Source organism: Salmo trutta, chromosome 30, assembly GCF_901001165.1.
Source record: "Salmo trutta chromosome 30, fSalTru1.1, whole genome shotgun sequence".
NCBI lineage: Eukaryota > Metazoa > Chordata > Actinopteri > Salmoniformes > Salmonidae > Salmo > Salmo trutta.
In genome coordinates this window covers 14,008,411-14,024,442 of record NC_042986.1, presented here as the reverse complement: position 1 = coordinate 14,024,442, position 16,032 = coordinate 14,008,411, and the positions used below count along the sequence as shown (strand labels likewise).

The 16,032-nt window shown below is 39.1% G+C and overlaps 1 protein-coding gene across 1 annotated transcript; it reads left to right on the top strand.

The window, feature by feature from the left end:
* Positions 1-10,418: 10,418 nt before the first annotated feature.
* On the top strand, positions 10,419-16,032 carry LOC115168022 (transmembrane protein 198-like). Its single transcript, XM_029722870.1, has 5 exons — positions 10,419-10,617; positions 12,726-13,192; positions 14,314-14,889; positions 15,040-15,179; positions 15,350-16,032. The coding sequence occupies exons 2-5, from the start codon at positions 13,003-13,005 to the stop codon at positions 15,500-15,502; spliced, it is 1,059 nt and encodes a 352-aa protein (XP_029578730.1). The 5' UTR covers positions 10,419-10,617; positions 12,726-13,002; the 3' UTR covers positions 15,503-16,032.

The following is a 16,032-nucleotide window of genomic DNA, read 5'->3' as shown; positions in this document are numbered from 1 at the left end:
TGTAGTCTCAATAATAGAGCACCCATTGTAGTCTCAATAATAGAGCACCCATTGTAGTCTCAATAATAGAGCACCCACTGTAGTCTCAATAATAGAGCACCCATTGTAGTCTCAATAATAGAGCACCCACTGTAGTCTCAATAATAGAGCACCCATTGTAGTCTCAATAATAGAGCACCCACTGTAGTCTCAATAATAGAGCACCCACTGTAGTCTCAATAATAGAGCACCCATTGTAGTCTCAATAATAGAGCACCCATTGTAGTCTCAATAATAGAGCACCCACTGTAGTCTCAACAATAGAGCACCCACTGTAGTCTCAACAATAGAGCACCCATTGTAGTCTCAATAATAGAGCACCCATTGTAGTCTCAATAATAGAGCACCCATTGTAGTCTCAATCATTTTTTATCAAGGCTACTGCAATGGCCATTTTGATGGCAATCAGAATGAATTTCTTCAGCAAAGAAAATATCAAAGTAATTAAAGAGTCTAAGCACATTGAATTTGTTTTAGATCTCTTTTCAGTATGCTCTGAGGCTTTAATAAACAGAGGTAAGGTGGGGGAAGTAGCAGATCATTTTGTTAGCTTTAATCTATGCTTCTAAGTTCTATTGAAATGGTTTTCAGGGTAGAACAAGATAAAAACATTTGAACAATAACAGTCTACCGAACCATTTTATAACATAATATTTGAGTTCATTGGATGAAAGTTCAGAAGGCATATTCAGGATTGTTTACTGCCAGTTCCAGAACTATAACCAGTCAAGCAGCGGTTTAAATGCAGCCTTCCGAGGCACAAACGTCATTGGCTCAGAGAGAACTGAAGCGTATATGTGTTTCCTGCAGAAACAAACAGGGACTTGCCTAAGTCGATAGATATTGACTAAGTTGGCCAAATAATTCCTTCCGTTCCGTATTGAATAACAGAAGGGGTTTTCAGACAAGGCTGGCCAACAGACTGGTACAGGTGACCTATTCAGTAAAGTAACGGTGCGTGTGGCTTGGGTGATCTGTCTACACTTTCTACCTAAGTATGTGGCTCACAGGTTGCCTCTTTCTATCAATCATAGAGCAAATCACACACCAGTCCTGGAGGAAACTACGTGTCATCCATCTTATTAATATTTCGGCCATGTCATTGTCACCCAGATTTACTGAGCACCAGTCACATTCTGTCAGTGCCGGGATGGTAGTTTGACCATATTAATCTGGACCACATGTTTCAGGCTGTGCTCAGCCACTTGAGAGATGAAAGGATTTCAAAACCGTAACACAATTCAAGTAGTAGGCTACAGTGAACAGCAGGATACATACTTTCATTCAATGCCAGTAGGAAGAACATTTCACTGTGAACAGGGCTATGCTGTCCTTATAGTATTTAAATCTGTATCAATTCCTCTCCAACAACAAAAATATCCCTTGCGATGTTCTGTGGTAAAAGAGCAATGCACATCCATTATGGATTCAACTTCAAGTGTCTTAAAGACCAGCAGCACCTCAGGAATATTGCATTGCAGTAAAGTGCTGCTGAACTATATATCATAGCGCATCTGTGAGCAGCAATATCATCCTGGGAGTGGAGCCTAAAAGAAAGTCTCCTGTAAAAACCCTATTTCCCATGGACTTCTATTGTTCTATGACCGCCTTCTATGCTACAGTGCACATACTAGACTTTGTGAAATTGCCTTTTGCTGCACAGTAATTGTTTTAAGCAGATGTCTCAGCCATATTGGAATATATAAAGTGTCATATGTCCTCTCTGCTCAGTCTAGCATATGCTTTATTTCCTTTCTTTGTGACTGAGGGGATGGTGTGTTCAGCTGCTTTTTGCCCCAGAGAGCATGAGGCATCAAGATAAGAATGATAAGACATATGTCAGAGGAAGCGAAAACAATAAAAACATATCATCTGGGGATAACACAAGTATTGCTTTGTTAAACAATCAGCTGATCTTTCTGAATGTTAGGTGGATAACTATGTTTTTCCCGGTTAGCATTCATACTATGTAAACCCAAGTTAGGACAATTATAGACACCGTCAGTCACCATGAGGAGATGGGATAAAAACATGAATCTTTTCATATGTCCATCCATTCGCAGAAGAGCAAATGCTATAATAGCTGTCTGATGCTTTCAAGTCAAAGTCATAAAGCTATAGCAAACATTTCAGATGAAATGTGTGGCCATCACACTGTACCCTGACCTTTCCATATAGGGTTATATAGGGTTATATGTTTGGTTTTGTTGTTAGTGAACATCAGGGCTTATTCAAATAGATGTAGATGTTCTATCTATTTCTGTGATTCATTTCCTAAAATAATCTAGCATTTTATGCCTCTTTCACAAACTAAACTTGTCATGTCCATCAGATCTGTGGATTTGAAGCAATTTCCAGACTGAACGTCTCTGAGAATCGAACACTACTCTGAGGTTCTGAAGCCTTGTCACCCAAGGCTTACAAAATAGCTTAGAAGTTGTACTGTATGCCTGGAATCTGCACTTCTTTTTGACAAAACCCGGGAGAACTTGAAATCCCCGGGGATACAAGAAAATGCAGTCTGTGATATCATTCTAAGACATCTGAGGTGACTGAATCTCTGGTTTGAACATTATCCCATTGTCTTGTCTCAGCCAAAACTCCCAGTAAACAATGAAACTGATTTGTTAGTGATCAACCACAGTGATATAAGAGTAATTATGAATCTGTTATGACAAAAGTTCCTAAATACAAGGCTACATTATGTGGTAAAATCTATTGTTGTGGCTTCCTGAGGGCCATACTGACTACTGTCTGCATGTGGACAGAAAGGGATACATTTTACTTAGACTTATTACGGGCACAGAAGAGATTCCAGGCAAAGGAATGTGTTAGTAGACATATCAAAGTCGTTTTTAAGACAGCTAAATCAGTCATGCACTCTTTTGCCCTTCCTGATTAGAAACCTGACCAGCCATAGCTGCCACACGATTACAGACATCTTTACCTGGGGGAAAGATCATCTGCCTGGTGATTTACATGTTGTGATTCTATCCACATTCCAGTCTTATCAAATTAATGCTCTGCGTGTATGGGTAAACACTTTGAGATCTCATGAATACAAATATATTCATCTTTCCTGGATACTTAGCAGAGAGATTGAATGGCTTATGACTACAAAATATTAAATCAAATATTATTTTATTCACTAATTGAAAAAGATCTGATGTGCAAACACCAATTAGTGGAAAAAAAAGAATTGAGCTGCCTGTGTAAACTCAGCCATATTAACACTGTCCAAAAGACAAATGGAATAGAAATGTCATTCAAGGATCAACAGGGTGTCCGTCACCAAAGTATAATTGCAAGTGCAGACTTTGAAATTGCAATCCATCAAATTCATTTTAGACTTTGAAAGAGACTTTCAAAGGAAGAGAGAGGATATCCTGAAATGGACACTGTAAATCTGAGGCCGCAAAGGCTGTACAGATAAGAAATACACCAAAACACGTCCATTTTACTAGTAATTTCTGTGGCCATTTTCTCGACACAAACCTTTGTTAGGTCTTCCCCTGAGAGGGAAAAGAAAAACATCTATTCTCTATAACTAAGCCTTGCCTAGAGACAGAAAGGCCCACATGTCTTAACAGCTTATTAATATAGCGTATTGTTATTTTTCATACAAAGTCAAAGGTCGATAAAAAAATGGAGCTTACAGAGAACCCAAGAGTATTGTTAGGTTGGGTTGCTGCTGCATGACAAACAATAGACACCTCAAACTTCTCTAAACTGTTGAGCAATATCCTACATTTTTTGGTTGACATGCAGGAATCTTATGGCAGTAGTATGGTGTAGGCCTAGTATAGGGTATGTTATGGAAAACAATTTGTTATACATGGGCCTATGAATTGGGCCTATGAATTTAACTTTCTACCACCCTCTACAATTCATTCTCATGAAAAACACAATGCTATGATTGAAAAGCACCTATTGTTTATTTTGTCATTATTGAAACTGCAGTTAAACATGTGCGTCTTGTATATTCTCCAAGTGATGCAACAAGTGGAACTCAATGGATTTTCTTGTGGATTTCCCAAGGGTAGAATAAAGACGTGGTTTCTCCAGTGCTCAATATTGGAATTAATGGGAATAAATTACAAATGAAATAAATACCTAACAAGTTACAATATTCTCTTTGACATACAGTATAATCACAAGAAAACACACACAAAAAATCTTAATTACATACGGTATCATACGGACACTGTTCACTCCATAAAAATGTTAATTACATACTGTATCATATGGACACTGTTCACTCCATAAAAATGTTAATTACATACTGTATCATACAGACACTGTTCACTCCATAAAAATGATCATCTCAGATCTTCCTCGTACCTCTGGGGATTTCACTCTCCGCAGGTTCTGTCAACAACAACAAAAGGTGTAGATTCTGTCAACAACAACAAAAGGTGCAGGTTCTGTCAACAACAACAAAAGGTGCAGATTCTGTCAACAACAACAAAAGGTGCAGATTCTGTCAACAACAACAAAAGGTGTAGATTGTCAACAACAACAAAAGGTGCAGGTTCTGTCAACAACAACAAAAGGTGCAGGTTCTGTCAACAACAACAAAAGGTGCAGATTCTGTCAACAACAACAAAAGGTGCAGATTCTGTCAACAACAACAAAAGGTGCAGATTCTGTCAACAACAACAAAAGGTGCAGATTCTGTCAGCAACAACAAAAGGTGCAGGTTCTGTCAACAACAACAAAAGGTGCAGATTCTGTCGACAACAACAAAAGGTACAGATTCTGTCAACAACAACAAAAGGTGCAGATTCTGTCAGCAACAACAAAAGGTGCAGATTCTGCACCTACAGTGTGTACAACTAATATGCTATATCTATTTCACAAACATTGGCTGGATGAGACATCTGAAACATCCGACTGAATGTATTCTCTGTTGACTATGCCCATGCCACAACCATTTCAAATGAATGGAGTCAAATACCACAGCTCCTGGCTGGACCACTGAAGTGAAAAACGCCTTTCATTTATGGAGGGTAAATGGTCAGTCATAATCAATACACTTTCAGAATTCCAATCAGCAGTGCCATAAAGAACCCCACGTAGAATGGTCTTGAGAAATGATTAAACCTTTTGGTTTGATATGTCTGTGAGCAACAATGCCTGTAGGTATAAAATATACACTCCCGCCCTATGTATTTATTTGGACAGTGAAGCTAAAACGTTTCATTTGGCTCTATACTCCAGCATTTTGGATTTGAGATCAAATGTGTAATATGAAGCGATAGTTCAGAATGTCACCGTTTATTTTCATACATATCTTTTTTACCATTTAGAAGTGAAAGCACTTTATGTATCTTGTCCCCCATTTGAAGGTGTCATAAGTATTTGGACAAATTCACTTATATGTGTTTTAAAGAAGTTCAAAATACAGTATTTGGTCCCATATTCCTAGCACGCAATGACTACATCGAGCTTGGGACTCTACAAGCTTGGACGCATTTGCACTTTGTTTTGGTTGTATTTTGGATTGTTTTGCACAATAGAAATGAGTGGTAAATAACGTATTGTGTCATTTTGGAGTAACTTTTATAGTAAATAAGAAAATAATATGTTTCTGAACATTTCTTGATGAATGTGGATGCTACCATGATTACAGATAATCATGAATGAATCGTGAATAATGATGAGTAAAAAAGTTAGAGGCATAAATAACATACCCCCCATAAATTGTATGTTTTGGGGGCATGATCTTTGTACATCTGTAACTTCCTCACTCATCATTATTGGACAATTCCTTCATGATTATCCGTAATCATGGTAACATCCACATTCATTTAGAAGTGTTCAGAAACATTTTCCTGCATGTGATGTGGTCACATTTGACATGGATAGGGGGCAGAAATAGCAAGTAGGGACAAATATCAAAATCAGTGGTGTAAAGTAAAAATACTTTAAAGTATTACTTAAGTAGTTTTTAGGGGGGTCTGTACTTTACTTTACTATTTCTAGTTTTGCCAACTTTTACTTCACTACATTCCTAAAGAAAATACATTTTCCCTGACACACAAAAGTACTCGTTACATTTTGACAGGAAAATGGTCCAATTCACACACAATTTACACATCAAGAGAACATCCCTGGTCATCTCTACTGCCTCTGATCTGGTGGACTCACTAAACACAAATGCTTCATTTGCAAATGATGTCTGAGTGTTGGAGTGTGCCCCTGGCTATCCGCCCATTAAAAAATAAAATCTAAATTGTGCCGTCTGGTTTGCTTAATATAAGGAATTTGAAATGGTTTATACTTTACTTTAACTTTTGATACTTAAGTGTAGTTCTATCCTTGAGCTGTACTGGTCTATTAATGTTGTGTATTATATCATGTTTCATGTTTTGTGTGGACCCCAGGAAGAGTAGCTGCTGCTTTTGCAACAGCTAATGGGGATCCTAATACAATACAAAAAATATCTCGTCAGCACATAGATTGTGGCGTCGGCATAATCTCAAAACCATAGCTTTGTCATGACTCTCTCTCTTTGGTGAGGATCAAAGGTGCCAGATCAGCTTTGCAAATGGCTGACAGATAGCTAGACCCCCCCCCCCCTTACAGGAGAGGAAAGGGGTGAGTTGGGCCAGTTTTATGACTCTTAGCACCTGGTCATAAATAGTTTGCAACTGACGACTCTTTCTTTCACTGCAGTATTGGGAAATAAACCTCCTTTTGTTACAGAGAGACTATTGCCGCCAAAACCCTTTTCTCCAAGAGAATGAACTTTGGAACAATATTCGTAAGATAAGAATGTTAAGAATGGTCCGTGGGGATCTAAAGAATAATCATGTCATATTGTTTATTATTTTGTGATGTCATTAAGGATGGAATAACAAAGTAACTGTAACTCTGAAAGTGTACGCATTCTATGTATCAAGTTTACATCTAAATGTGGTATAAAATACATGATTAAATATGAGAATACTTTTGTGAAGATAGTAATGTCATTTTAGCTTTCTAAATTAGATAATTGTTTTTCATATAAACTTGTGCCCAGTCAGTAACCACGCCCAAGTGAGCACAGATGGCGTGATGGAACGCACCCTTTTTACCCGAGGATAAAAGGACTTGGTAACTAAATTGACATTAAACCAAGTAGAATGGCAGTGACATTACGAATGGTTGAAACTACCAGACCAGATAGCATGGAGTGGTGGCTACATGGCTGAAATGGTGAGACCAGTACATTGCCGTGTTACTACTGGCGTGTAAAGTGGTCGGGAGCTGAACCCTGAATAATCAACCATTGAGACCAAGCAGACGGATGGTGTGAGCCGGACATTATGAATGGTTAAAGACCAGGAAGCATGGAGCGGTGTCTACACGTTGAAATGGTTAGAAACTCTGAAACTCTCAACATGAGTGAAAAAGATAAAGACTAGACCAGAACATTCACAGTCTGGAGCTGTGCATGTAAAAGAGGTCCTAGAATTTGACTAAAGACACGAGGGGGAAGGAAGACATCCCATCTCAGACAACCGTTGGTGCATCTGAAGTACCTGTTCTAACAAACACTTCACTACCAGAGAAGCTCTACAACTAAGAAGTACATTGTGACCTCTGGTGGACAACCAGAGCCTTACATCAAGCCACTCCCAATAGACGGATCGATTAGTTTCAACAGAGAGACGACAGAGAAAGACATCTACGCGTAAATATATGCATTTCTTATGCGAATGAGCGGAGGTTCATGTGCAAAGTATTACTATTCCTTTGAGTGTAGGTTCTGAATGTATCCAAGTGTTCCCTCTTTGTCTCTCCCTCGCTTTACCTACCCCTCCCTCTCCATATGTATAACCAGCCATAATATCTTGTCAGTCCACTAGGGTTCTTTTATCTCATGTATTTGGTATTTGGTATTTTATTAGGATTCCCATTAGCTGTTGCAAAAGCAGCAGCTACTCTTCCTGGGGTCCACACAAAACATGAAACATAACACAAAATGACATTAATACAGAACATCAAGACAAGAACAGCTCAAAGACAGAACTACATAAAACAAATGTAAAGGCACACGTAGCCTACATATCAATGCATACACACAAACTATCTAGGTCAAATAGGGGAGAGGCGAGGTGCCGTGAGGTGTTGCTTTATCTGTTTTTGTTAATCCAGGTTTGCTGTTTATTTGAGCAATATGAGATGGAAGGAAGTTCCATGCAATAAGGGCTCTATATAATACTGTACGCTTTCTTGAATTTATTTGTTCTGGATTTGGGGACTTTGAAAAGACCCCTGGTGGCACGTCTGGTGGGATAAGTGTGTGTGTCAGAGCTGTGTGTAAGTTGACTACGTAAACAATTTGTGATTTTCAACACATTAATGTATCTTATAAAAATAAGAATTGATGCAGTCAGTTTCTCCTCAACTCATAGCCAAGAGAGACTGGCATGCATAGTATTTATATTAGATCTCTGATTACAATCAAGAGCAAAACGTGCCGCTCTGTTCTGGTGTGTATGTGTATTCTGTATTCTGTGTTATTATTATGCTGTGTTTGTGTATATATTTGGTGTTATTATTTAGTTAGTTGGTAAATAAATGATTAAATCAATTTGTGTAGTACTGAATATTCAGAAAGGCTGGGGTTCAGAATGAGACTGATGAGGTAATGATTAATAAGTGAATGTTATTGATGTATAATTTATAGATGTATCTTCGAGTTTAATTTGGGAGATGGTAACTTGTTAAACAACTTATTCCGTGGTGCCCCAAATTCCTAATGAGTTAATTTTCATATGATTAATTGAATCGAGTTACAATTAAACATAGTCAGTTGATAAAATAGATAACAGTAATCAGATTAATGATAGTCACATCACGACCGCTTTCTATATACCCCATAAGCCTCATATAACTCCATGATGGGGTTTCACTACATGTGATTTATGATGAGTAGTGAAATATAGGTGGTGCAACAGGGACAGTCAGTGATTCCCACTTTGCCAGCAGAGTTATTCAGCCAGATTAACGTCCACAGTGTCAGTATGAACCCTCTGAGGAGACTTCCCTTTGTTGTCTTTTAAACCCAATATCCTTATGCTGTGCATTCCTTTTGGGGGAAATATATGAGTCTTATACATTTCATGATAGCCTTCACAGTTCTCTTTAAGGAGCATCAAGAGTCCGTCTTTTAAAGATGTGTCTAGAGTCATAACTTTAGCTTTTTCTAACTATCAATTGGGAAGGGTTGGCTCTAGTATATGCTTATTCTGTTACAAACCTAGAACGTACAACTTCCTTTGTCAGATGTCAGATGTTTTATGTAGTAAGTTATTTATTAAATCTCGCTAGATCTGTTTATTCAATCCGGTCACCAAGAAGAATGGTTCAGTGAACAGCGCATCAAAATATTGCATAAATTACTCTCTGAAATAAAAACGGCAACATGATTCATCATGCAACATTTTTGGGGACATTTTATAAAACAAAATATATATATTTTTTACTTCTATCCTATCTTGTTTGAGGTGTGGGACAATTGTCCCTATTGATTTATTTCAAACACAGCAACACACATACTCAGTACATGACTGATGGACATTTTGTGTAGCAAAAGGATAGCATCTTTATTTGCCTCTCACCAGAGGCGCTTAATGCTGTATGACAGCTCTATTTTACTGCTGATTTCAACATCATTGCAGCTCAGTGCTCTGGCAGTATGAGTAAACCCATTGTCATTTTTAATCTGCTCTTTTTCACATGATATTTGGCTTAATAGTGTTCGTGCCCATGCAGTGTTACTGTGAAATCTTGACTGTGATCTTTTGCTGGATATATGTGTAAACGACAAATTGGGTATAGACTGAGGCATACTTTCTCATCCTTTTTCAATCTCAATCCAGTGGCTACTGTAAACTGTGTAAATCTACCTCTGTACATTCTGTGAGTTTAGTTTCATAAATAATCTGTCAGTCTTATGAATAAAATGTGTATGTGTACAATCTAAAAAGAAACATCAGTGGTTGATAACGTCATCATGAAGCACCATTTCATTTATCAAGCTTGTGAGTGAATTTTTCTGTTCTGACAAACCATTTTTTAAACATTTGCATATACACTGAGATACAAGAGTACATGAGTGCATTTCATTATTCTGTAGTATGGGTGAGCGGTTTACTCATAGCATCCAGAATATCACCTCTTTCCTGGAACACTCACTTTTTCTAGAACTTAAACTTCCATATTCCATCCCTGACATGTTCCATTATGCCTGACTCATTATGGAACCTGTCTGGCAATGGATTTAACCAATCTTTCCTCTGTTGTAAACTGTAAATCTGTATGACTGGAGAGACATCATGTGGACAACAACAATATTGCCTCACCTCTGATCTACAGAACAAGCTTGGCACAGATGGTCACTCTCTTGCGCTGATGTCTGACGCTGTCAGCGGTCCAGTGGCCACAGATGAGAGGGATGCCCACACGAGTAGGTTGTCCTCAACGCAGCATAGACAGAACAAACTAATGGAACTCCTCCAAGGGTCAAATGAGTAGCAGTCCTCTTCCTTCGCATCACAGTTTGTAATTCTGGCAAGGATATGTCCGGTAAGATTACTTATTTTCAGACTCTTAAAATGATTAATGAGAACAGTATTTGTAAACTCATGACCTCAGATACTCTCTGGTCTGCATATGTCTGCTAATGTCAGATCCAAATATGTGATCCTATCTTTTAATGATCAAACAAGTGGAATTTGGTTTACCACTCATGTAATGCCTGTTGAATATGACTACTTTGTCGATAAACGATAATGAGGTGCTCATGTGTCTGACAGTATAAATATATATTTTCACAGGAAGTCTCTTTTTGGCAGATGGCTCAGTGTTCAGTTTTAATTCATTATCAAAAATGAAACGTTTATCATCCTGACATGAAGTTATATTATAATAGCAAAAGTCCCTTGATTGGTGCCATAGAAAGTGATAGTGTTTTCTTTGTGACTTCCAAGCAGGTAGCAGGACATGAGGCTAGCTAGACTCTGCTAATAGGCCTCTAATTCAATTATCTGGGGATCTGCCTGGAAAGCTTATAAGGTCATTCAATGTAGAGCATACTCTGTTGCTAGTCAGACTAGGGCAACACAATTTCTCTTGGGTGCAGAGTTAAGCATGTGGTCATCAAGGTGCACGTGGTTTGAATGCTGAGGATATAGCTTTTTTCAACTTTTCCAAGATTATTCTAAATTGTGTTACATAGTTTCCCCTACAATTCCTTTTTAAGGTTTTGGAACGATATGTCCTACTGTTGGGGTGTTTGTTTGCTTAGCATTGTTTTGCGATTGGGGCGCTTTACAATATGTTCAAAACAAAGAGGCTCAATGACTCAGTCGGCATCAATCCACCCCTCGTTTCCTCAGCTGCATCCTGCATTTTAACAAAGGGTCAAGAAAAATATGCATGACCCAGAGAGGATCTCAGTTTCCTTTTCTGGTTCCTGGGGAGAGGATTGTGTAGTACAGAGGTTACCATCTCTATGCAGATTATTTAGACAACACCTTAGATGTATATGTGGAGACTAGATATATAGAGTAATGTCCAGTTAGATCATTTATAATCTGCCTATTAACTTCTCTGGGCTAGGTGGGACGTGACCGTCCCACACTATTCAACAGCCAGTGAATTAGCATGGCGCGAAATACAAAACAGCAAAAATATCATAATTTCAATTTCTCAAACATACGACTATTTTACACCATTTTAAAGATACACTTCTCCTTAATGTAACCACATTGTTCGATTTCAAAAAGACTTTACAGCGAAAGCAAAACATTAGATTATGTTAGGAGAGTACATAGACAAAAATAACCACACAGCCATTTTCCAAGCAAGGAGATGTGTCAATAAAACCCAAAACACAGCTAAATGAAGCACTAACCTTTGACGATCTTCATCAGATGACACTCCTAGGACATCATGTTACACAATACATGTATGTTTTGTTCGATAAAGTTCATATTTATATCCAAAAACAGCATTTTACATTGGTGCGTGATGTTCAGAAAATGTATTCCCACCAAAAACTTCCGGTGAATGAGCACATCAATTTACAAAAATACTCATCATAAACGTTGACACAATACATAAGAATTATTTTAAGAATTATAGATACAGTACTCCTTGATGCAACCGCTGTGTCAGATTTTAAAATAGCTTTTCGGCGAAAGCACATTTTTCAATATTCTGAGTACATAGCTCGCCATCACAGCAAGCTATAGCATTGACTGAGCTCCTATTCTCTGCCCAGTAACAGGAGAATGATGAAAAAACTTTCTGAAGGCTTTTGACAGCCAATGGAAGCCTTAGGAAGTGCAACGTGACCCCATAGACACTGTAGTTTCGATAGGGATTCAAAAGAAGAACTACAATTCTCAGATCTCCCACTTCCTGGTTGGACTTTTCTCAGGTTTTTGCCTGCCATATGAGTTCTGTTATAGTCACAGACATCATTCAAACAGTTTTAGAAACTTCAGAGTGTTGTCTATCCAAATCTACTAATAATATGCATATTCTAGTTTCTGGGCCAGAGTGGTAACCAGTTTAATTTGGGTACATTTTTCATCCGGCCGTGAAAATACTGCCCCCTACACCTTGACAGGTTAAAGAGGTAATACTTTTCTCTGGATGTATTTGACTCTCCTCTCCTCTTGTTGCAGGTGCAGGACAGGAAAGGGTCAGATTCACACACTTCTCATAGGAACTTCCTGTTTCCTCAGCTCTTACATTCTACCAAAATGAAGCATTCATCACATTCTTTAATTAAATGAATGAAGCAAAGTCCTGTCCCAATGGAACACTGACAATATCCTGGCTTGGTGTTGGCTGTTGAAATATGCTCCCACGTGAGACTAAGACAGGAAAACAACACAGATGTCCTAAATTGCTAAACAAAAGCACAGTCTTTATCCTAACCTGTTAAACGACTGCTCCAAGATGGCACACCCCCGCTCACTCTTGGTCACTGATGGGACAGTGCGGAGGCAGGCTGAAAAGGATCAATATATCCTCTATGGCGTGGCTGAAGTGGATGCGTGTGAGTTGGGGTTCACTAGGAAGTATGACCTCATCCCATCCATCGTCTGCTCAGTAAGCTTTCTGTTCGGCCTCATCTACTGCTTTTTTGGTAAGTTCCTGGCCTGTAATAGAGGACAGTTGGAACTTGCACATATGCACTCTCAAGACATACACATTAAAGATATGATAGGCATATCTGCAATTTAACCACAGTATCAACACAAAACAGTCCAATGCTCCACTGTAGATACATCATTATTTAATTCCCAGTTGACATTAAAACCTCATCATACTAAGTGAAACTATTTCGTCAGCTCACTTTGAGTCTATTGATGATATACCCTACCTATACTGTAACCTTACAGTAAACACAGGAGGGCCAGGTGTCTGGGCTGGGCCAGCCCGGGGTATAAAGTGGATAACATCCAGGATAGGCTAGGAAAGAGAGGCAGATGGGCCACCTGGTTCTGCTGCATTCCTCTGTGAGAGAGTTGGAGAACAGCCACCTGGGATAATTCAGTTCCTGGTCCAGGTAATTCTGGTCCAAATCCATAAAACCCAACAGATGCACTCGCTGTGAATGTTGTCTAATAATAGACACGTTTAGATTGTCTTAAGCAGACTATGCCTCATGTGAAGCTAACTATATCTCTCAAATATTCTGCAAACTGTACAGTTTACCAAAGACAAAATCTAGTCTACAAATGACTTTTAATTAATAAATCCCAACTCAGTCAAACCTAGTACACATAAAGGACATTTCCACCACTTTTCAACCTCATATTCTTCATCTCCAGCACCATACCTGTGTGTACATATGTGAAAATGCCTCGTTTCTATAATCTGTGGTTAAAAAGACAAAAAGGTCCGAAAAAATGCTTCTTTGTGACATCACAGGGTAGGATTAAATGTTTTAAAAAACAGTGATTTTCAAAACCTGCAACAAGTTTCTGGCCAGAGGGAGGGTATTTTCTTGCTCCACATCACCACGAATCTCAGCGTTTGAAAACCACTGTTTTTTTTATGTTTTAACTTTCGATGATGTCATAGTGTAGCACTTTTTAACTTATTTTTTTAGAAATCCGTTGATTTCACATATGTAGACAATGGTATTGTGCTGGAGATAATGAAAATGAGGTTAAAAAGTGGTGGAGTTGCCCTTTAAGTACACTTTGCTTCCTTCTCCATCTTTCTTACTTAATATCCCTCCACTTGTCTCTCTTTCTTTAGGATACCGCTGCTTTAAGATGGTCATGTTTCTGTCAGGCTTCATGTTTGGGTCTGCACTAGTCTGCATGTTGTACCATAAGGAGCCTGTGCTGGATACCCAGTTGACTACGGAGACCAAAGCAGGCATCCTCCTGGGAGTGGCTGTGCTCTGTGGCCTGGTGACTATGCTGGTACAGACTGTGGGGTTCATCATTACTGGCCTACATCTGGGGAGTCTGCTCACCCTTGCCAACCTGCTGGTTGTCGGACAGTTTTACAGCCTTACCCCCCTATGGGCGCCTCTCAGTGCCCACCTGGCCACGAGCACCTTTTGTGCCATTCTCACACTGCAGTGGCAGAAACTATTCACTGTGCTCTCCACGGCTGCAGTTGGTGCCGCTGTGGTGATGGCGTGTGTGGACTTCTTCGTAGAGACGTCGCTGCTGGCTGGCCATGCGTACGATATCCTGTCTCAGGTTCCCCCTCGTCCCCTCTGCTGGTACAGCTGGGTTATAACAGGCGTATGTCCTCTATTCAGTCTGATGGGGGTGCTGGTGCAATGGATGCTCACTGCCAAAGGAGTGTCCCACACAGAAAGTAAGTGTCAGTTTCATAAAAAATATGGAATGCTTTCTTCCTCGGTCATCACTACTTCATTTGATACTTAGGTTACACTTAACATGTAAACTGACTACAACATAATTCTCTTTTTCTGTCCTATGCTAATTTACATTGAACGCCCCCAAGTACCTGTCAGTGGCCGACAAAGACAGATCCAACTGATGCGAATCAGACAGAGAGATGCCCAGAGACGACCCCAGCAGGGCACTTACCGCCATCGCAAGCCTCCAATCCTAAAGCGATATGCTGGAGACGTCCTGGCCCCAGTGAGTTTCTTCACTCCTAATGGGAATGAATGAGCTTGATTAAAATACTTATTTCAAAATGTTTATGCACTTAGCTAATATACATCATTGTGTCACCAATGTCAATTATTTTCTATCATCCTAGACCTCGAGAATCAATGTAATTTTTCCCTTACCACTTTGCCTTCCAGAGTTACATCCAAAGCATTCAAGACCGCCAGATGGGTACAGGCTCCTCTACCAGCAGCATCATCAGCAACAGCACAGTCAACCACACCATGATTGACTTTGAGACAGGCTCCATGGTGCCCCTGACTGCCTCCTCCCTAGTCTATAGGGTCTGAGGGATGACCACCAAATACTAGGCATCCCCTCCCAGTTCCACTGAGGTGCCCAATACCTCTCTCCAGCAGACCATTCACAGACTGTTTTTGAGACGACAGAATGATTGTTGAGACAAAATTCAAAAGACTAAATCAATCTGTTGTTTTGTTTATTATTGACAGTCTTAAGGTATCAGACAGTCAATCGTAATATAACACTTTGATCCTTCTTCCAATAAATCAAATTGCTTTATTTTAGTCAGTTTGCTAATACACATTTTTGTGAAGACATCCATTGTTTTATGCAGTGTACAAGGGGGGAATTACACATTTAGGGATTTACATACATTTTACATACTTTACACAAGAGATACAGTATATAAAACATTTTTGTAACTCTTGTGTTATCAAAATAAATAAAATCCTTAAATGTTACTATATTTCACCTCAGCGGGTTAGGTGATATATTGGCTAGGCTATACGGTATGAAAGTCCTGCCTAATTCCTGGATCGTGTCACACTGTTTTTGAATGACCTTCAAGATTATCTCA